The sequence below is a fragment of the Chelmon rostratus genome, chromosome 2 (assembly GCF_017976325.1).
Source record: "Chelmon rostratus isolate fCheRos1 chromosome 2, fCheRos1.pri, whole genome shotgun sequence".
NCBI lineage: Eukaryota > Metazoa > Chordata > Actinopteri > Chaetodontiformes > Chaetodontidae > Chelmon > Chelmon rostratus.
In genome coordinates, this window is record NC_055659.1 from 20,016,364 (window position 1) to 20,040,318 (window position 23,955).

A 23,955-nucleotide genomic window follows, 5' to 3' on the forward strand; every position below is an offset into this window, starting at 1 on the left:
TTTTATTTATATGGTGCCAAATCACAACCAAACTGTCTCAGGACACTTTCCATGTAGAGCAGGTACAGACCAAACTCTTAATCTACAGAGACCCAACAATTCCCTCATGAGCAAGCACTTGGCAACAGTGGCGAGGAAAAACGTCCTTTTAGCAGGCAGAAACCTCAAGCAGAACCAGGCTCTGGGTGGGCGGCCATCTGCCTCGACCGGTTGAGAATGAATGCATTATATGCTGCAATCATGCATTGGTTTTTATTCAAACTCGTATCTGTCATAAAGAGTTCAGGATGTGGCAAGGGTTTGAACCCAAAAGCACACAACATGGGCAGAGCTGGTGCAGTTGAGTAAATTTATTAAAATAAAAGGCAAGAAATGTTACTGGAAAAAGTTACTGGAAGGAGATTCAGGTGAAGTTCAAAACCAAAGTAAACAGTCCAATCCAATAAAAGGGAGCAGTAACCCAAAAGTAGGCAAGTTTCAGGGGAAAAAAAACAACACCAACAAGTCCAGAAACACAGGAAACACTGGGCAAACAATGGGCAAACAATGGGCAAACGCTGGGCCAATGCTCAGGAAAGACTTGACAAATGAGAAAATACAATCAGGCTGAGACAGAGGGGAGAAAACACTGGCTTAAATAAACTAGAGGGGAGGACTAATGAGGCAAAGCTGAAAACAAACGAGGGACAGGTGACACAATCAACAGTTACAAAGGTGAGAAAACACAGGAAGTGAAGCAAAAGATGACACACGAGGTAAACCTTCAACATAAAACAGGAAATAACAAAACCAAACAAACCAAATGGTGACACTATGGGACAGCACCATCGGTTTACAGCTTCATTTAGCTGCCAAGGTGGAAGAGGATGAATTACCTTTGTAGTCTTATCAGTAAATATGTGTGAAAGCACCTTTGACATAATCAGTAAGAAAAATACAATAAATCCAAACGAGAGTTCAGCTCGAACCTTTTCTCTTTCCTTTGTTTCTGAGCTGGTTTCCTAGTTAAATAAATTCTAGTTTGATTGTTTTCTCCACTGTCTTTGCACAATATGTTTTTCTCCTTCATTTATCTCATACAGTCTTACTGTTTGTAGTTGAAGGTATTTGCTGACAGATCCTCCTGCGAGTCTCATTTCTCCTCCTGACTCCACAGATCGCCATCAAAATTAATCCATAAATTCACTAAAATCCAGGAAAATTGTCTCAGAAATTAACAATTTTCTGGGGGAAGAACCCCAGAGACCCCGGTAAGGTTTCTTCTCCCGATTTACGATGTCTGGAGGTTGGCCAGTATGCTGATACTTATTCATCATTGACCTGGATTATTAACTTGGCTTTTCGTATGTAAAGGCTTTAAAGTTCTGAAGCTGCTGAACTTTTTAATCAAAATTCCAGCGGGTTGTGGGGTGATGACCTCGACCCCCGTGGTGGGTAATGTCACAGCAGGACTTCCGACTTCAGCGATACCATATCTCACTTAAAACAAAATGGAAAAGTTAGCAGGCCTGGTGTATGCGTGTGAAAAGGAGGAGTTATCCCAGGGTCAGGTCTTAGCCTGGGGCGAAGGATAGCCCTGGGCTCAGAATATGTGAAATTATGGTGCCGCCCTGCTGTTAATTAACCTAATGGGATGAGATATGAATATAAATGACTATTGTGAGCGATAGGCTGAGCTGATTTCCCCTCAGGTTGTTGCTTTTGTTTTCTCAAATTTTTTTATTAGCTCATTGCTAACTCAGGTGTAGGTTAACATTGAATATCGGCTTCCTGTCTAGTGCACGGCCCATTTACAAATGATACCCATGTGATATTGATGCAACATGGCCTCTGTTGCACACACAACATTTTCTCTACACACTTTATACTCAGCTAAGAGAAGTATTTCAACTCAAACTTGTTAGCTTTTTTATTATACCATACTTCCTCTGCTCCTCCGCTATTCAGCTTTTCTCAAGAAAACATCGTCTGCTCCAAGCCATTCATTTAGTATGAGCATGGAAATTCTTGACTTTTTGTGTTTTGTATACATGCCAGTGACCCACGTTAATGATTAAAAGTCATGTTCTTAGCATGCTGCCGCATATCAAGTGGATGTCTGGGTTTAGATTTACCTGGCTTGATCCAGTAGATGCAGTGGTGGCAGAAGAACTCCGATCATTTACTTCAGTAAATGTAACAATACCACAGTGTAAAAATACTTTAAATTCCTGCATTTGAATTTCTTCATGAGTAAAAGTACTTAAAAGATGATTTATTCTTTTTAAACTTATACACACAACAGAATAATTTGCACACACAATTTGTATTGTTTTGATATAAATTGATCTGTTCTGTATAGTAGCTAGTAACTATAGCAGTTAAATAGATGGAGTAAAGTAAAAAATACAACATGAAGACCCACAGTATTAGCCACTCGGCGCTAATGTCTGGCCTACACTTGGTAGATTCCATATAAAAACTGGTTTTGAGCTCCGTGTCTAATGTCGCTTTCCATTCTCTGCTGAGCTGAGCGGAATAATGTTAATGCACGGTAAAGCTAAACATCACTTCACAAAATCATTTAGATCCAGTAACCGCATGTTGCCATACTGTTACTGTACCTCAGATGGCATCCTGCCTACGTGCTAAAGCATGAAGGCATTTCAAACGTTTTATGTGTCAAAATCAATGCTGGTCTGATTTTTGGGGATTTTCTCTGGCTTTGCTCATATCCTGAAATATTTCCTGCATCAATATTCATTTATGAATGAGCATTATATATATAGCACCAATGAACGCCTTAACAAGACTTTTTGTTTTCCAGGTCCAGTGGTGAGGGTGTAGTTCATGAATTATTGAGCTCAGATTGGAGCATGATTGGCAGCGAGCTTACATCTACATAATAATTTCTCCTTGATGGTAAAGATCGTGGCTCAGTTTTTAATTGTATATTTTGGTCTGTTCATTCTCTGGTGGGAACAGACGTCAACCTTCCAGTACATTAACTGATTCTCAAGGATTATAGAACGGATCGTCTTCCGACTTGTTTGCTGCTGCTCTTACTCACCATCCTGACAGGAACATGTTTATGAAGATGTTGGTATACGTCTTTTGAGTAAGACTGAATCTTGTTTTTGGCCTCAGTGTTACAGCTGAACACCTGCAGACACTGTGACCTCTCTGTGTCACCTCACATGTATTATGAGCTTTATGATATCCAGTCCCACATGGAGTTGGTAGCCTGAATGGGAGGGAGTTTGGGGTTCGGTGGGACGAAAGCTGCTGCCCTTTACGTCTGGGTGCGAGTGCCCTTTTCAAATGGCACATCAAAACATTTTTCCTCATTTGTTGGCTGTGTCTGTCACTGAGCTGAAATAGAAGAAATCTTGAAACGATGCTAATTTAGCCAATTTTGCTTCTTGTTTTACATGATATTCAAAGGGTGGTTGTAAATCTCTCTCATCATGAGCTCAGTTTCTGTCAACAAGTGACATAAGAGGAATATCTAATAAAATCAGAGTCACAATTATTAAAATAAATGTTCTCTGGCATCTTCCGCAACTGCGAGTAGACAGAGACGCATCCAGACAAAGGTCACCACTTAATGCAGAAACCAGCTGATCCTTTGCTCTGGAAAGTTGAACACATAAACCAACTGTTTTTTTTTTTTAACCTTGTTTCAGCGTTCCCTGTCAAGTGTGATATCCAAAACTTCCACAAACTATAACTCCAGTACCAACTCGCATGTGGGTCTGCCCTGAGCTCCTCTAAATGTAGGTCATGCACATCCTCACCAGGTGTCTAAATCACCTCAGCTGCCTTCTCTTATTGTGAGAGGAGCAGCTGCATGCACCTCCTGAACTCCCCACTTGCACAGAGTGAAGCCAGATTCCCTGCAGAGGAGCCTGATCTTGAATGATTGAATGTGTGGTTTCTTCCCCCACCCAGGGGCTGTAGCCGTAAGGACTAAACTTGTAAGTTTGTAGCAGCCACAGTCGGGAGGCAGTGAGGTCTTGTGGTTGCATTGGACTCCCCCAGGAAGCTGCCTCCCACTTATCCTTGTCCTCATGCACAAACACATGCCTTTTTAGGGTTTAGTTCTAAAAATGGCGGAAGCATGAGACCTCGTGATTCAATAGACGCTATCCTATAGCTGTGATGAGCAACATGATTACAATCATTAGATGATTTGACTTAGTGCAGGAAACACTTTATTTCCTGTTTGCCTTTCTAAAGGAGACAGTAAAGACTGAGACAGACAGGGAGGACTCGATGTACTCATGTAAAGAACAAGTGAAGGCCTGAGCAGCAGCGGTGAACATAACATAAAGTACATTTACTCAAGTAATATACTTTATCTGACAGCTTTACTGTAATTACCAGCCACAGTACTTCACCATACTTTACTCACAAAACACACGAAGATGTGATGTTTTGGTATAAACTGAACTACCTAACAGTATATTGAAGTACAGCTGGTATGATTACTCGATTGATCACTTCGTCTATTGTCAGAAACTTGATTTGCAACTGTTTTAAAAATCGTTGAAGTCTTTTTTCATATGAAAACACTTCATGGTTCCAGCTTCGTAAATGTGAAGATCAGCTGCTTTTACTTTGAATGAATTTAATAGTTTTAATGCTTTTAATGTGTAATTTTAATCATTTTGAGGTTTGGACTATAAGCATTGTGAAGGCTCACTTTGGACTCTGGATAACCGTGATGCCATTTCTCAACATTTTCACAAGCTTTACAAACCGAGCAATCAATCGATTGACGAAAATGATCAGCAGTCCTACAGAAAATAGAATGAGCTCCACCTCAACCAACTATAAAAGCAAAACCCTGCTTTTCCATTAATGCATGACTAATAATAATATAATGATATCTAACAGTATGACAGTCACAGGGGACATGTTTTTGCTTTGAGTACTTTTACTTTTCATACTTACTTTTACTAAAGTAACATTCTGAATGCAGGATATTTACCTGTGAGAGAGTATTTTTACAGTGTGGTGCTTTTACTTATGTTAAGCATTTGAATACTTCCTCCATCACTGCACAATATGATACAAGCTTCTTCGAATGAGTCTTTACAGTCTGTGATGGGCAGGTATGATTTACAAACTGACAGCAACACAGACAATCTGAGAAATGACTGAGAGCTACTGTCGCCTCTTCGAGAACATCCATCTATTCATCCATTTACTAAAGCTCTGGTGGCTGAATGTCACTGAGGACCCCCAGAGGGCAGATGTGGGAAAAGAGAGCCAAACACAAGCTTAGAGACACTGAGACACAACAGAGAAACAGAGGCCGAAGCTGCAGTTGAAGCAGACGTTGTCATGACATGAATGACGTATGACAAAAGTGGACCTGTATCCATACTGAGTGAAAAACTGCCCTCAGACAGACTGGGGCCAGCAAAACACGACCTCCAGCGCTCTCTCTGGGTGGAAGATTCACTCATAAAAATGGAGAGCCACCAGCCTCTATAACCCACCTACCACATTCAGAAGTCCCTCCTTCTAATCAAAGAACATTAAATATGAAAATGCTGTAAACGTGTCTTTTCTTGGAAGGACCCAATATACTCTAACTCTAAAATTTGTAATAAATACCAAGAACATTAGCTGTCATATTGATGATGCAGATGTTGTGACGCTATGATTGATGAATGGCTAAGCAGTAAAAGCAAAGACATTAAAAACATAACTGTCTACCATGAGTGTGTTTCAGTGGAATCAGTATGTGTAAAGCTAGTCAGAAACCATATCAGATACCTTGCTATTGAACAGGTACACAAAGACTTGGACAGATGAGCAGCATTGATCATTCACTCACTGGCTGAGGCCTTTGCAGGGTGACGTTTCTGCGGGAGCTTACACTCACAGTGCAGTGAGGTTTTGGCTGCTGAGGATGCAGTCTGGGTTCAGTTAAGGTAGTCAGGGTTTAATTCGGCTGAACATCTGTTGATGTTAGCCACTCATTTGATGACTCCACTTACTGCCAAGTCATATAACTGTTTGGCAGTAGTCAGATAATTGTTAACATCCCAGCTGCTTCTGCCAACTTCATCTCATGAGCTGGAGCCTGTAGACAAAAGAGCAGCAAACACAGAGCTGCTGCAGAAAGGTGAGAGGCCAGCTTGCAGTCCTGTGCCAGAGTGCTGTTTGATGCTCGCCATGCATAGACAACACAGGCAGGCCAAAGAGTGAACCTGGGAGAACTAAAATAGATGTGGCAAACTGTTTGAGGTGTTCATTTCTGTGAAACACTCTAGGGAGCAGAGAAGAGGACATGGGGAAACACCTCGTAGAGGTATCTGAAATTAGGAGGAGCCTTCATGGCAATTTGGGATGAGAGATTCTCAGTTAATGTTAAATGCTGCTTCAAGCAGTTGCTGGTTTTAGTTGCAAATCATAACAGCACAGGAATAACAAACAGAAGACCGCTGGCTGTTTGCAGATACAGTGCATGTAATTTGAACGTTAAACTTGACATATAATTTGGTGGTATTATATCCCCTCAAAAGCCTGTAATGGTTAAGTAAACTGGTTGCATGTTTTATTTTTTGTTCCTGAAACTTTGACAGTGTTTCGCCTTTTTCAACTAGAGGTTGTTATTTGAGAAGTGTGCATGCAAAATGTGTTGTGAAAGCAAGTGCACGAACTCTTTGACATGCAGGAGCGATGCAGCAAAGGGCTCTTACACAACAAAAAGATATCTGAGGAGGATAACAGTTGAGAATAGGCCACCTTCTTTATCTAACCATTATTTGGACAGCCTTTCTTGCTCATTAGTTTGAGTCTGTCTGAATAATTCTCTCACCCTCGGAATAATACGGTAACTTCTCAAGTACATCATTTGGAGATGACTCTTTTTCCCTACCTTGTTATTTCTTCTTGACCCAGAAACTAAATATACTCCAGAAATCTGTTTAAGTGAATCCCTTTAAGACAATAAATTGAAATGTGGGCAGGAAAGCCCAGTTAGTTTCTATACTTTTCAGAAATGAGATGAATGGATGAGAAAACATTGATTAGATGAATGTATGTATGCAGTGTTTTCTAAGTAATAATGAGGCGTTTTTCAGTGGAGCCTGTGCAGCGCCTGCTATGTTAACAGCAGCTGTACTCTGCTGCTGAAGTGAATGCATTTTCTCACATTCAGTTTGGGGTTTGATCAGGTTTTATGACAGCTGTCACCCGTGCCACCGCAGACTGCTGAGTCAAGACATGTACATATAGGACATGATGCAAACAGAATAATTTAACAAGGGCAAACTTGTGTAGGCTGGAAAAAATACTGAAGACATTTTTAAGTTTCCTCCCAGCTTGGTGAGGAAGAAAGTTGGAAGTCCAGTGCTGCCTTATTGCTCGTAAATACAAGTGGTAGTTAGGGGAAGAATGATGGTAAACAATGCAATTAAGTGCTGTAAGATATTTGCATTTTCTAAAGAGTGCCTTTGTTTTCTTTCTTGAAAGGAACTCCAATTAGCACCTAAACACCATTTTATTTTTAGATTTAATGGGCCATATTAATGTGTGTATGTCTGTGTGTGTGTGTGTGTGTGTGTGTGTCTTTGACTTTTTCTTTACTTCAACACATAGTCTAATAGGTGTTATTTTAGCCATATTAGAAAATGCATACCGAGGACATTGAAGCGTGGCTTGTTTCAAATGGAAGTGGTCCTAACCGTGCACAGATGGGTGAGCAAATTAAAGGGAAAACCAACATTAAGTGTTTTAGTAAAGTGTTGAGCCACCGAAGGCCACAAGAATAGCTTGAGTGGGTTTTTCCAGTCAACCTCAAGGGATCAAACACTGTTCTGTATGGAAGCATCTGCACTCGTTATCTTCCTGCACTCATTTATTCTGCCTTTTCCCCATTGGTTTGTCAACTATCACCTGTTGTACATGTTCCAGCGTGTGATAGCTGTTATTTAAACAACAGATGGCCTCTCATTTATTGGAAATTAGCACATCAGTAAACCAGGTTTTCAAAATAAACTGCAAAAGAGTGACATGTAGTATGATTCCCTGCAGTAGGTGAGGTACACTCTGAGCACTGTCAAGAGCATGAACCAACCTGGAAGCAAATTGAAGTCGTACTGATATAATATTCTGGTAAAGGCAAACATAACCTTTCATTTAGGGATGTTTGCGAACATCTTAAATCACAGCACTCACTGATTACAGCTCAGAGAGATAATGGTTACAACTCTGCTATCACTGCTGTGGCTCAGGAGGTAGAGAGTGTCCTCCACTAAATCAGAGGGTCGGTGGTTTGTAGTCGTCATGTCAGATTGTCCTTGGGGAAGATACTCGACCCCAAATCGCTCTGTGCGTATGAGTGAATAGTTTTTCGCTCCTGATGAGCAGTAAGAAGGCATGGCAGCCTCTGTTTGAATGTGTGTGTGTGAATGGGTGAATGCTGACTTGTTTTTGAAGCACTTTGAGTGGTCGTAAGCCTAGAAAAGCTCTATACAAACACAGTCCATTTACCATTTACCATCACTCTGCAGCTTACCTGTAACTGACTTTGTTGTAAGTCCTAATGGACAGAGTCACTTCTGCACTGACTGTTGTCTCATAATCTACCCCATTATTCTGATGTATTAAATACACGTAGCTGTAAAGTAAGATGTTGAGGTTGAATGATTTAATTCACACTGGATATTAGAAAGTAAATAGATTATCACATTCTCCTTTGTCAATTTAAAGATGACATCCAAAATGCATTATGTAGACTGAAACAAACTTTATGGAGCTACAAGTTAGCCTTTGGTGGTTAATTTAACACCTCAATGTATGTTGCATGCCTTCATGGTGATGAAGGGATCAGCCTCTGAAGCCTAAAGTTTTGCTCATTAAGCTGGTATGAATTAACTTTTGTATGTTTCCTCTTTGGTTTGGATTTTTTGCCTCAAGGAAACAAGTTGGAACTAGTCGAGCTCTAAAAAAAGGCGCACAAGACCACCATTCACCTGCACTGATGAAAAAAAAAATGTATCACAGAACTGACGAGATGCCTGCCACTGTGCTCCAGACAGGATGTTCTGCTCTGTGACTCTTTTCAACTTGTAGGAATGTTGTGAAAGTGAATAATGTGAATGTTTATGAGGAGTTTCCCCTTGAGCGGTTGGCGCTCAGCTAATCAGCAACCAGCAGCCCGACTCCATTTTTAAAACGATCCTCTCTGTTGTGTATTTTAAGTAACAAATTAAAACGCTGACCACTAAAATCAAAGGATAACACTCCAAGAACTTTTATAAAAGTAGTCATTTTTTAATTAATTTTCAGTTAAGGCAATCCAATACAAAGCATTTCACAACCCACCATATGACAATAATCATGTACAATAAAAACCCATTTAAAGGAAAGTAGGGAGTCATGCAAATCAGAAAAAAACTAAAAAAACTAATAAATACAAACAACAAAGAGAAACTGCGGGATTCGACAAAAAAAAAAAAGAGTTTTAAAAAAGTGTTAACTGTAACATGCTAATTAGCTACAGTTTTTAACCACTGGTGAGACAAGAAGTGTTTGGAGAACCAGGCACAAGAGAGAAGAAATAGCAAACAGTCCACAGAGCTCACTGCCATGTTTGGCACTGACATGCATGTAATCTGGTTGGGCTGGTTCCTATTTTACAGATGGCGGCACCGTGGGTAAAACACTCTTCAGCGTACCCCAAGAAAAACATGCAGTCGATCCGTCATACTAATAAAATCAGGGCTTTAAAGAGGAGATGAAGCCGCCGTAATGACAGAGACGGGAGCCATGGCTCGTCATACAAACTCCAAAAATGGATAAATATATATATTCAAAACAGCGGTATTCCTGAATATCAAACGCACACCATAAGCACTCCTCTCGAGGATAAAGTGCTGTCGGGATGTATATGCACACCAGCTGTCACGCACACTTTATATCCTGAGTCCGCTCTCATCTTTTCACTGTTAACCATTTCCTCTCTTACACCTCACAAAGATTGAAGCCAATTGCTGTTTGCCATTTGGACCACCATTACCTCATTATCTCTCCTCCACCCAAGAGCCATACTTATCCACCTGAACTGCTTTCCAATGCAGGACTAAATGAGATGGAGTGAGCGCCTTTCACGTGCTTAAGGCCTGCAGTTTGCTACATTTGACATTCGAATAGAACGTTTTCAGCGCAGGTTCATTCATCTTCTGCACGGATTTGTTCATTTAAAAGGAAAGGACACCTTTTACAGTCTGTTATTCTTGTTGTAGTATGGTTTTTGTGTTTGATTACTACCTACACCGATGAGGGGCGCAGGAAGGTCAGAGCGGTAAACAAAACCAGGTGAAGCTGAATCATTTTACGAAGAGAAGAACAATGGCTGTTGTGACATCAAAAACTCATATTCTGGTCATTTGTGCTTGTGTGTGTGCTTACTGATTAAAACATCCCTACATTGATCTTATTCCTTTTAAATGTCTTCATTTTTAGAGCGTGGTCTCTGCATCTGTGTAAGGTGACACGCCGTTGGACTATCATGGATAATGTTGCATCACTGCTCAAAGCTGCATCTAGAATTACAAGCTTTGTTACAGATGCTGTAAAATTAGGCTACGTGGCAGCCAGTTTGTTTTTGTCCCTTCAAACTAAACTGATGTCACAGATGGTGGGAGGTTAGAGAAAACTAAGATTAGCACAAAAGATCCCTCTTTGCCCTGCGGTATAGACAGATTGTCGATGTGTTGACACACAAGAGAATTACTATACTGAATGTAATGAATGTAAACCCTGAAACTCTGGAGACCACTTGTGAACTGTCTCCCACCAGAGACTTGTAATACAGCAAGCGAGGACTGGGCTGTATGAAACGTTAATCTCCAGGGAGGAACACTGTGGCTGTGATCGCACTGCGTCACGGTGTGATATCTGTGACGACGGAGGTTATGTGGCCGCTGGGGGGCTTGCGGATTTGCGCTGACATGGAAGTCTCTGGCTTGCAGAGCTGGTGTGTTTGGGGTAGTATCAGGGCTGGATTAACCGCTATCAGGCTCTGGGGTAGAAATTATATACAGGCCCTAATTAATAACCAGGCTCCTCCAGTTCCCTCAAATCATTTTACATAAACCAACCAGTGTGTCTTCATTTTCCTAAAATACACATTTATTTTATTAATATGAAACATGCGTATAATAGAAAATAATCCCTGCCTCAGGACCCTCACTTTCCGTGTAAATTGTGCTTTAGTGGTATATATTACCAAAAAAGGTTGCAATTAATCAAATTACCAGCAAGTAATGAGGAGCAGTTGCCTGCTTTCCAGGTTGGGGCTCCAGCTATGACTCGTATTAATTCTGTTTTTGTTGTGTTTTGTGTTCTTTATTTCTTTGTCCTGTTTCATGGTGTGTCTTATACTTACATGATATTTACTGTATCTTACAAAACTTTTTTTTTTGTGGATTATAAAAATAGAAAGAAACATAGATCATGAGAAAGTGGCTGAGGCTCCTCTTGTGCAACATCATCCTTCTGTGGCAAAAATTCATCCTTCCTGAATGACAACCTTAATCAAGCCTGGGTCAGTATGCTGAATTGCAGCTGCAGTACAAAGATACTTGACTTTCATGAATAAATTGGGAACCTTCCTCAGAAACAAAATGATTGAGTGTGATTGGCCTGGTAGCAACGTCATAATCTTGTCCTTGTAGAGAGAGTTTGTCTTGTGCTTTTTGTATGCAATTACTTAAAAAAAACTGGTAACCACTTCAAAATGGATAAAGTTTCTATCATATGTCCATGCCACTCTGAATAACATTCGAGAATAAATATATTGGGATATGCGGAATTAAATTCTCATACAACATGCTCTTATAAACATTTGCCTAATAAAGAAGAGAAGATGTGACACCTCATGGTATGAAAAGCCTGATTAATGTTCAGTGTAGCCAACTGTGATCCTCCATCATAAATAATGCATTAGCAGATATAGAGATAATCTCCAAATATAAAACTAATTCCAGAAGGGAAAAGGTGTCTAAAAAATATCACTGTAATAGGCCACACCGATGACTGACGAGCAAGGCTTAGGTCAAAGTTCACGTGTCCTGATACACTTAGAGAAACGACCACACACAGGCACAAGTTTTAACCACAACGTGACCTTTTTTGACCCACCTGCTGTCAAATCAGACGAGAAACAGTCACTGCCTCTGTGTCGATTAAAAGGCTTTCACCAATGAGTCCCGGAAAGTTTGCAGCCTCTATTTAAGAAAAATCGGCCAAATAAATATATCACAGAAAACCAAAAATAAAAACAAAGTTCTGCCCCAGTAGTCACTGTGAGGATACGGCACGAAATTCATCACCCGTTTCCTGGTGCGTCAGCTCCAGTTTGCACCAAAGAAACAGGAGGCGGAGAGTTCGCACTGGACTCTGAGTGGCTGCTGCATGCTGTCAGTCCTCAGGGCTTCAGATCTGCGTGTGGTGGTGTGTGTGTCCGGGCGGCGTGTAGGGAGGCGGCGCCGGGTTGGGTTTGATCCCCCGGCTCTTCATGTAAGAGATGAACTGGTCGGGGATCTCTGCTAACACGTCTTTAGCGAGCCGCGCCATGCTCAGCACGTGGTTGCCTGTCCGGTCCATATAATCTCTGAAGGGAACAAACTGAGGAAGAGAGAGAGAAGAAGGCATAAAATCTGCATGTTTATATCCAGTAGCAACTTAATACTCGCATGGATAATGTTGTGATTTGACAAATAATCCTAAATACCACTATCAACCTTTTTTATTTGAACATAGCCTCACACAGGACTTGGCAGCATATGGTTTCCTCTGTCTACAATAATACCATGTGTGTTTTTTTGGACTTTAGTGATTAATGAAAAGCTCTAAATACTTTCTGACAATGTATGCAAGTAGGTTTTGGGAGCAGGGTGGTACACTGAAAGGAGAAATCCAGGTGGCTCATGCTTAAGCCCCCATGTTAGTCAACATTTGCCAGATCCTGCAAGCTTTAGGATGCTGATCTGTTACTAATCCTGTGCTCTGGCTTCCCTCGGGAGTGAGAGGAAATAAAATGAGCCTAAGTGAAAAGATAAGTTTTTCTACAAGAGCCTGATAAAAGCAGGCTTACTTAGTTTTGTATTATTTGTCAAGACTTCCCCCGGGAATTTGTTGAGCAGAGGTGGTAAGCCACTGAAACCTTGACACATCTCATCATGTGATTCATTTAGTTAGCACGGTGGATGATGGCCAAAACAATAACCATTAAATACCATCAATTGCACTGGGTATTGTCCCACTCCTGCTATTAATTGACTCTTGAGTCTTGACACGACAGAAACAGAAAGGTGATCAGTTGAAACACCTCAACCGTTCTGTGAATAAGATGCATAAAGTTTCCCTGTGACACGCAGCATCAGACTTTTCAGTGTGCACGTCTCCGAGAAGTTCACAGCAACCACACAGATGTCCTAATCTGTTTGGGCTGTCAGTGCCAACAGATGGTGTTTTGTCAGAAACAGACATTTTAACATCCCAGCAGAACTGAGGTAACAGTGCGAGTGTACAATGCAAATGTAAAAATATGACACATACATGCTGTGAATCATTGGAAACACTGCTGCTTGTAAATAGTGATCTGTATCTCAGACTGCATAAGGGAACATTTCTTTTATGCCGTTAAGGACAGTCACCTGAACAATGTCTCTCTCTGCCAGTTTCCCCCGAGAAGAGATCCTGATGTCATCACCATCCAGCTCGACCATAGCTGGAAGACACAAGTTCATACGCACACACACATGCATGCATACACACACACAGCGTGAGAACTACGCAGCTACGACAGCTGCCTTTAGGACAGAGACAGGTTAGATATGCGACCTATGTAAAGGTTTATTTATCACACATCACATCAATACCATAAAGTTTTGCATTAGCATCGGTAAAGAAGAGAGGAGGTTGAACTCTGCAGCTGTAATCTGTCTTTATTGCATGTCTAATCATCTAATACCGCCTTTATTGTAGCCTCTGTGCAATTTAGAATCATCTCTACTAAACACCGCAAGCCCAGCAATTAACCTCAGCCATTTCTTCTACAATTATGCTTGCATCCACCCACGCATTCCCTCCTCTGCTGACTCAAATGAGTTTGTACAGTAATTTTCTCTCCGGTATTTCACCGAATTAGTGTCAGAGAGGTTAAAGTTGGCTGTAACAGTAACAGACGGTGAGTTGTATGAATTAAAGTGTCAATTATTTGTTGTTCCTCTCATGTTTTAATCTGTTTAAGTAATGTGACACTGCTGAAATTTTACAAAATGCTTTCTTTATTGTATCATGTTATACGTTATGTTATATATATATATATATATATATATATATATATATATATATATATATATATATATATATATATATATATATATATATTACTAGAAAATGTAATGAAAATAAAATGAAAGTCACCATACCGTCAAACTCAGCCTGGCCCACTCCAACTATGATGATGGACATGGGAAGCTTGGCACCCTGCAGAAAAATTAAAAGAACAGGTAAAAAACCTTGTTTCTCATAACAACACACACATGCACATGTTTCTTTGTTCAAAGGTAGGAGAGAAGCTTGTCCACATCAGCACTGATTACACTCATCACTGTATTTCAGGCATTGTGGCAGTTACATGTTCATTCACGCAGGTTACAACCACACTAATGTTCTCTTTCACCTTATTACTATCTGAATGGCCTTTAAATGGACAAGGCCTCCAGAGAGAAAAAAGATGGCGAGTTAGAGACAGGAAGTCAGAGGAAGAGGGCAAACCAGGGAGATGCATCAATAGAATTGTTTGTGTCTCTGCTTTCCTTTCCCTTTCCTCTTCCTGTCGTATGAATGCTCCCCGGCTCGTCTTATCTTGTGGTGACAATTTGAGTTTGCCCACTGAATGCTGGTTATCAGGCTGGGGAGTGGAGATTAAACTCACTGACAACACTAACAGCATCCCCAGAGATACTGGGCCAACGGGTCAGTAGAGTCAGTGCTAAAGCTGTTTTGACGGCTTAAAAAGCAATCACATTCGTCCCTACAATCCCAGCCTGGATCGACAAAATGCTGACCTGCAAAAGAAACCATGTTTTGACATAATACAGGTAAACTCTAAGAAGCTGGTTAAGGCAAAAAAGAGACATTTGGTAAGATGGAGGAAAAAACTGATGGGTCTGTTGGCAGAAACCTTGATAAGGTCTCACGTGGCAGGTGTGGCATGGTGGCATTTGTGAGCTGGGAGAGGAGGGAGAGGGAGGAGGCGCCATCATCAGTCTGTACAGCGACCATCCTCTGTCACCCGCCCAGCCACTCCCAAGCCACACCAAGTCAGATAACACTGCTGTTAGTCCCTCTACTGTGGAGCTTTACTGTCCCCAAACAAAAGCAAAATATTGTTTGAAGATAAGTCAAACAGCAAACGATGTGAATGTTAATGAAACACGTAGGGCGTGCAAATAGTTTGATACTATGGCACACTAGATGCCACTAGATGTAAAGTCAAAGGCTCACCAAAGCCAGTAGGAGCCATCCTCTGAGCACCGTGAATGTCTCAACAAAACTAGTTGTTGAGATGTTTCAGTCTGGACTAAAGTGGACAAGCCAACTGACATCCACACTGCAAGCATGGCTAAAAACTTTGCTTTACATATTCAAAGGCTTTCTCTGACATAATAATTTATTGCATTGAACATCAATGAAATAATTTTTACATGTAGCTACAATTTGCATATATTTGCTTTATTGAGATATCAGAAATTAATCTAATATACACACTGTATGTTGCTGTAAATTATTCCCTTCCAGCAGTTATAAACAAACAATTCAACCAGAACAGCTTCTTTCAGGCTCTTAGAAAGATCTGCATCTGACTGCAGTGCTTTTCTTTACATTCTGTTTGAGTGACAGTGAATGCATCACTCTCTGACAGGCCATGGTAGCGTCTGTTCCAGCAAATTCAGGATAGATGGCACCATCAGTGCTCAATGCATAAGCTGCTATTGTTTGTAAAGAGTTTTCTGCAATCATGTGTTTTCACAAAGCACTTATAACAAGTGCAGTTTTATCTCCGGCACAAGACAAATGTACTGTGGCAAATCAGGCAACCTCTTTTGCCACGGGGTTGAGAGCACTTTCTGTCGACGCCACCTCAGCTGCAGCACATCAACGCGATTATCAGTGTTCAACACAACTCCTGTCAGTGCCTGTCCTCCCACTCACACACACACACACACAAACACTCACACTTGCAGACATGCATGCGTGTGTGTGTAGCCGGAGACATACGCACACATCTGAACATCAAATGCCACCAAAAATAACCTGGCAATCCACCATGCCCCAGTTTTGCCATCCTCCTGTCGCCCTGACTGGCAGCCGAGATCCAGTGTAATGAGACAACAAAGCAAAGCATCAATCAGCACTCATTACGTCAACAACTCAGCCTGGATGTGCTGCTTCAATCCAAATGTCATGCATGTGCATGCTTTGGTGGGTGTGTGTATGTTCTTGCACGTGTGGCCACACACCAGCAGGTTTATGGATATACGTTTGGAGAGGCGAGTGTCCTGTCAGCACAGGGGGCACCTGAGTCACTGGACCATCTCTCATTGGCCGTCTCAGAGCTCAGATCAGAGACAAGCTTAAAGCGGCAGATTGAGGACACTTCAAAAAACAGCTAGCACTGAGTGCAGATATTAATTGTTAACTGGCATTAAGAGCAGCACATATGTTAGTACAGAACATCAGGAATAATGAGCAGCTGTCATACAGTTCTCTATCCTTCACATGTTGACAGACCGAACCGTGTTGAAAAGGATTTAATGCAAATTACATCTTATGTTTAAGATTACAGGTTAATGCTGTCATGTACTTTACAATTCAAGTACATACTGAATTTATCCATAATAATCTCTTTGTTGTTGATGATCATCGCCTTTAGTACAGGCTCACTTTCTTTACTTGTACTGCTTCGGTTATTTTACTTTAATAGCTTTAATCTTGAACCAGTTTAATCGCATTCATGTTTCAAGAAAACTCTCAGAGAGCACATATCCCTGCCAAGACGGCACAGTTCTTTTGATTTGTTATGAATATAAATGAATTAAAATAAATCTGCAGCCACAGCACAGGCCAGATTAATGTAATGTAAAGGGACAGCTTCAAAATACACATAATTTCTTTTTCCATAACCCAGCTTTCTACACAAATTTAGATATCCTGCTGATTTAATCTTGGTGGTGGAAACAAGCTACGTAGCAGTTGTCACTCGAGGTGCTGTGCTTATTCAGACCTGTACAGAGGGACCTGCACACTGAAGCCTAACCATGTTCATGTTGCCGGTGAAAAAAAGAAAAAGTAAGAGGAGAGATGATGGAGCTGAGGTGAATGTGGTGTTTTCTCATAGGCATGCAGCCCCCTGTCTGTGTCTGACTTTAACTAGTGTTCCAAATGCAGCTCCTTTATGATTGCTTGATTAAATGTCACTGATAATGCAAAGTGTAAGAGCAAAGGTATAAAGCATATAGTCTGCTTATCTGCTCCGCTGTAAGCTGCAAGCTTTAGCATCCTCTGCTACTGTAACTAACATTCCCTGCAAGTTTAATATTATAAGTTAACAAGGAGCCCACCAGTCACTAATTACATTAGCTCGTGGGGTCTGAGATTATGTAACTCCTAGCACATCTTCGCTGTAGTTTTTTACATTTCCTAATCACATCACTTTTACCTCATCTCAAAAGCTTTTTTGCCTTTAATGTTGCAAGCGAAACATATCTTACAGAATTATGGTATGCACCAAGGAAGCGAGTACGAAATAATAATCCTGTCTTGGAGTGGCTGGCTCAACTTCAGCTGGTTATGGAGTTAACATTTTCTTAGTAATCAAATCTGTTAGCGACAGTTGTTATTTCAGCTGGAAAAATCGACAAATGAGAAGCTACTTCTGTCTGAAATCAATGACTCATTTGTCCAAAAATAGCAGAGAATTTCGGTGGCAAATCAACAACAATTATCGCTGTGAACCACAAATGTGCCGTGCGTGAATGGAGAGCCTGATGTAGACGTAGCAACAGTAACAAAGGCGGCAGGATTTAGCAAGGTTCACTTATTGGACCCTTTCTGGAATGATTGTTGAGCAGAGTGAAGAGTTAATACCGAGCAACAGGCTGTGTATCCTGTTCCAGTCATGGAGAGGACTGCACTTGTTGCTGCTCTGCCTACATGGAGATGTTTTTGGTTTTCTTGGTTTCACATCACCAGCTATCCCATTACCTCCTACACAACGAAGTCATGCACCCGATCCAAAGTGAAAGGGGGTAAAATTGTCACGGGGGGATGTAGTTTTGGTGGGTGCCGGCACTGACACAGAGATGAAGCACAAAGCACTGACAGATAACAAGTAGAAGATGAGAAGGGGAAGAAATCAAAGACAGCAGATGACTTTCTTACAGTCTGAATGTGGTGACAGATGTATGGAGGGAGCAGATGAGGACAAAGAGATCTAGATTTCTGAGAGGGGAAGAGATGGAGAGAGACAGCACAAGTCTTTGTATTTGTGAGCGAGGGAGTCTCACGGCTCCACGGAGAAAAATAGATCGAGGCGGCAGGGGGACCCCGGTCGTGAGCAGAGGAGGGGGATGCTGAGTGATTGACAGGTGGGTTTGTGCAGCACGGCAGATTCTGCTGTGACTGATAAACCCCCTTTGTTCCATCACATGGGTCTATATCACTGAAACACACAAAAACACTTGCATGCACAAAGGCAAGCCCACTCCAGACGTTCACACCCAACATACAGAGAGTTGTGCGCATTCTCTACCTCTCGCTCTGTCTTGAAGATACCCTCCAGCATGAATAAGGATGAGGAAAGACTTATATAACCTCAGCAGTGTGTCCTACCTTGCCCAGCATCTGTGGGGAGTAAAAGGGAAAGCAGTGGAAGCGGCAAGCATCGGTAGAAAGTCAGAGTGGAGGCAGTGAGATAGAGCAGCAGGCAAGATCTTAAAAGGAAGGTGTGGCTGTTCTAATGTTTTGACTAACAGTCGCAAATTCCCTTTAAATCCAGTCTGCTGGGTGTTCTGTGCCTGCGGCGGGATGAGGAGGAGGAGGAGGAGGGGAGAAAAGAGGAAGAGACCAAGAAAGAGGAAAGAAAGCCAGCCACCTGCTATTTAAAGCTGGGAAAAAAAGGGCAGGTTTTGCGGGAAGCTCAAAGGAATAAAGCACAATGTTGTGTTTATTATTTCCTGACGCAGCTGTATCTTTTCAAACCTTGTATTTCATAAATATGTTCACGATCTAAATGGAAGAGGGGAACACATTTGCACCTTCAGGACAGGAGAGGATTCATTCACAGGATCTGGACGTCGAGCTGCTTCGGTGCAGTCGTCAGGTAAATCATTAGTTCATGTATTGCGCCTGAGAGTGCTCTACGCACCCCGAAAGTTTTGAAACAAGCAATTACAGCCCAGGAATGGCAGATATATGAAGCCGTTATGTTAATTCTTTTTCTTTACAGATTGCAGAACAACTGCTGCTGTCACACGCTGCGTCTGAAGCGGAGTGATGACCGCAAAGAACATCTGGGCGACATGTTGTTGTGTCTTGACATCAATGTCAATAATCAACTAATACTGTACATCAAGCAAATACTCAGCTCCTCAGATGTGAGGATTTTCTTTCTTTCTTTTGTTTTTGATATCATTATAACCTGAATATCTCCTGGCATTGCACTGTTAATCAAACCAAACACACATGTTAAATATGACACCTGTTGCTGCTGGAAATGAAGATTTTTCACTATTTCTTGACTTTTAATAGACTGATTAGTTGAATAATTGAAAATAATGTTGCATTGGTTGGTTGATTTAAAGGAAAAGTTTGGCATTTTGGGAAATACACTTCTTTGCTTTGTTCCAGAGTGTGAGATGAGTAGATTGATACCACTCTCATGTCTGTATGGTAAATCTGAAACTGCAGACAGATGGTTAGCTTAGCTTAGCATGTAGACTGAAAACAAGGGGGAGCAGCTAGCCTGGCTCTGTCTGAAGATAACAAAAACCTCCCTGCCAGCACTTCTAGAGCTCAATAATTAACACGCTATATCTCATTTGTTTAATCCGTACAATGACTGAGGGGTAAAGAAGACAAGCTGTGGTTTTATGGAGGGTTATCTGCTGGACACTTTCTTGGCTGGGAGCTTTCTAACAGACTTGTGTCAACACGAGGCTTCCAGGCCACCAGCAAAGATTTTGTTATCTTTAGACAGAGCCAAGATAGCTGTTCCCCTGTCTCCACTGTCAATGCTAAGCTAAGCTAATCGGCTGCTGGCTGTCGCTTCATATTCATCCTACAGACATGAGAGTGGTGTCAGTCTTCTGGTACTCTTGGCAGAAAAGCAAATGAGAATTAAAAAAAAATTTTGGACTATTGCTTTCAGCTCCTTCATTTCACAGCACCACCCTCTTAGGGAGCATTTCCTCCTAGTCTATACCAGAGAAAACGGGGCATGTCTGGCTTCATGTGGGCTAGTGCAATGAAGAGCTGTGCCCCCCCATCGTCCCATTCTTACATTTACAATGGCCTCTTTGGTCTGGGCCATGTCAGAGATGACACCGTCTGTGATGATGAGGAGCACAAAGTACTGGGAGCCGTCCTGCACTGCTGCTGCATACCTGCACACACACACGCACACACAAACAAACACACACACACACACACACACACACACACACAATGCACACACAGAAATTAGAGGCTGCTGTATAATCTCTTTAATACCCGAACAAATCTGACTTGAGGATTTATCAATGGATTTATCTCAAAATTGATGTAGGAAATAAATCCATGACAATACATGTTTTATCACACATTCCCACCACAGGAAAATTCAATAAAAGTGTTCTTTGTCATTGCTGTACGCCAGATAACACTCATTAAAATGCCTCACAAGTACGCATCGACTAATCAGCCCAAACAATCAAGTTTAAAACAAAGCCGGCTTGCGCTGTTTGATTCCCAGATTAAAACCATTGTTAAAATATCTTCCTGCTTGAGTTCACTTATTCAAATGCTAAACACCACTCCCGGTTGTGTATTTTTACAGCTTTGGCTCCGCAGTTTAAAAAAGCACAAGTCAATTTTATCAGAATGACATTTTTAATTACAACAGAGCATCGGCGTAATCTGATGGAGAACTGTTTGGATATGGCTCAACAAATGTAACCTTTAGGGGAAAATGAACAGTGGGAGGTGGAGGTGGATGTCAGGGGCACAAGGATCCATTCAGATCATATCACCGTTTGCATGCTTTTTTTTTTTAAATGTGTTTTGTTATTTATTCCAGCAGCTAAATCCACTCTTTTGATAGCTGTCAGCTGATCTAAATTCATATTCAGGCATCTTACATCCTGTTCGCTGTGTCTGGCAGGACAGATATTGTCAGTGTACTGGGTCAGAAAAGCAGTAGCACAGGAAATCAAAGCAGGTCAAAAATGTTGATGTGAGTGTTATTTTTGATAACTGAAATCTTGATCATCTGTATGCTAACATTGTGGCATGAACGCAGAATTCTTCCGAGTGTTGGTAATAAACATATAAATTAAATCATTGTCAGGAGGTCTGTTGGAAAAGCGTTGAAAAATGTCTCCTGCTCTCTGCATATAAACACTAGTGTTTAGTGTTTTTCTGTCTGCAGGTTTCACTGTTTTAATCGTGTTTAAGTATTTGAATGAGAATAATGAGGGGAATGAATAACATAAAAATCACAAGTCCAAACCATGACAACATAAAGTCCCATATAAAAGAAAAAGCGAGTGATAGATTCACCAAATCTTACAGTGTGTTGGAGTTAAATCTTTCCCACTTAAAAGAAGTAGGAGCTGTCTCACCTGGCAACATGGTTCACCACAGGAGCGAAGTTAGTTGGCCCATACAGCTGCACTGTCCTCAGACTCTGGTGGTACGCCTCTAAGATTCCCTCAATGCCATTGCAGTATGGATTTTCCATGTTTCCATTCTGAAAAGGTGAGAAAACACTGAAAATCAATTTCATGGACTTGGTGAATGCATTTATCAAACAAAGAAACACCAAGATCTTTATCAAAGCACACTGGTCACACTAAATGTCATTACTTCTTATTACCAGGTCATGCACAGAATCCATGAATTAGAAAAAAACACAATTAATTAGAAAGAAATTTCAGTGGCATGAAGTAATAATCAGAAAGGGAGATGAAAGGAGGTTGACTTCACCAGTGGAAACTCATGTGACACCCGTCCATCAGGGGGCAGCTTGGCTCCGAAGCCCAGAGCGGGGAACATCTTGTCGCTGTCGTAGTCCTGAATGATCTCCCCAACAGCCTTCAGGGCCATGGCGTAGGCGTTCAGCTGGTAGGGGTTCATGTAGTGCAGTGAGGTGGACTGAGAGGGGTTACCTGTTGACCAATCAATCAATTTTGAGGTCATTGTGGTTGACGAGGGACAAAGACGTCACCTCTGTGTGAGATAGTGTTTTTTTGCACCTGTTATGTAATGACATGACATTAAAAATAACCGTGCATCACGATTACCATGAATCTTGCCAGGTGAAGCTCTGTGTTCAGGCCTCAGAGATGATAGATCATTAACAGACAGTGAGGGGGAAAGCCATTGTGAGAGCTGAATACCTCCGAATGACGAATAAATTGGCCATATAGAATGCTTGTCGATAACTGTAACCTTCTCAAACATCCCCTCTGTAATAACACACCGTTTCAGCATTATCAGCTTGGATATTTCGGACGTATTTCAGAAAATATTGCCGTCATTGCACTCAGTGAGGTTGTGCTCGCCATTTGATTAGTTACACCTGCTATCTGACAGCAGATATCCTGCGGTTTGCCGGGCCAGGCTGTGTAACACAAGTGATCTTATCTGGAGTCCAGAGTGCAAAGACAAATTGTATTTCACCTTGACCACGTCACAGGCGGAAACAGTTTGGGGAAACTGTTGCCCGACATCAGCAACATGTTACACTCTGTTCAGTCTGACGTTGCCTCAACTCCACCCTATTTCTGTGGGGGAGGAGGATTCAATTTTTCCCCGACTGTCTATAATAGTCACATTGTTGTCCTTACTCCTCTTCGGTTCTGGTGCACAGCTTGACAACAGCATGACAACGGCATTAGTCCTGCCCACAGCACTGACTGGCTAATCGTTACTCCCCTACAACGCTCACTGGATTGTCAGATCAGAAACAGCTGTTTTAGGCCATGACGTCAGACAAACAGTCAACTGGATGGTGTGGCCTGATTCAAAAGTCTGGCCCCACACTCCCATTAGTTACTGTTGCCCAACGGTTTCTGAAGAGTCACCGTGAAGCTCAGTGACAGTGGCTCCGGCTGTCACCATCTTGGCAGTGCCTGACTCCCAGCAAATCCAAAAATGGGCAGAGAGGTGGAGCGTGAGTGGAGCTGAGGTGGGCCAAATGAGAGAAATGAGCCTGGTTGCTGAAACCTAGCAGCTAGCTGTCTCACAGTGTCCAAGCCCAAAATTCTGCATACATTTAAGCCTTAATATAAATCAAACAGTTAGTGAGTTGGATAAGAATCCAGCCCCTGAAGTTGTTATGAGTGAGGAAATTTTAATATGCTGGTCTCTGGGGACTGACTCACTTTTGGATATAGCCTCAAGTGGACATTCAAGGCCACTTGAGGCCAATGCAGAACTGCACTTATCGGCACTTCTGCGTTCGCTTTATTTTTCAGCTCTGAGGTCGTCTGTTAAGCTTTCTGTTCTCAGATGGATTGTTGACTTATGCATCTCAGTGACAAGGAAGTGCTACAACTCCCTGATTTTCTCTTTCAACTTCCTGTCCATTCCAGTTCTGCTACTTGTGATGACACTAATTAGATCATTGGGATCAGCTGCTCATGTTGCTGCTAGTGACTGGTCAGAATGCTTTGGTATCTG

At 41.6% G+C, this 23,955-nt stretch overlaps 1 protein-coding gene across 2 annotated transcripts in view; it reads right to left on the reverse strand.

Annotated features, from left to right (window-relative positions):
- Positions 1-12,438: 12,438 nt before the first annotated feature.
- cpne5b (copine Vb) overlaps positions 12,439-23,955 on the reverse strand; it is a 112,063-nt gene continuing 100,546 nt past the window's right edge. For both annotated transcript variants that reach the window (XM_041952478.1, XM_041952486.1), the window contains 6 exons: positions 22,258-22,439; positions 21,894-22,021; positions 20,576-20,678; positions 14,439-14,496; positions 13,662-13,735; positions 12,439-12,630 (listed from right to left, as the gene is read on the reverse strand). In XM_041952478.1, coding sequence (XP_041808412.1) covers positions 12,439-12,630; positions 13,662-13,735; positions 14,439-14,496; positions 20,576-20,678; positions 21,894-22,021; positions 22,258-22,439 — 737 coding nt within the window. The remainder of the gene's footprint in view (positions 12,631-13,661; positions 13,736-14,438; positions 14,497-20,575; positions 20,679-21,893; positions 22,022-22,257; positions 22,440-23,955) is intronic.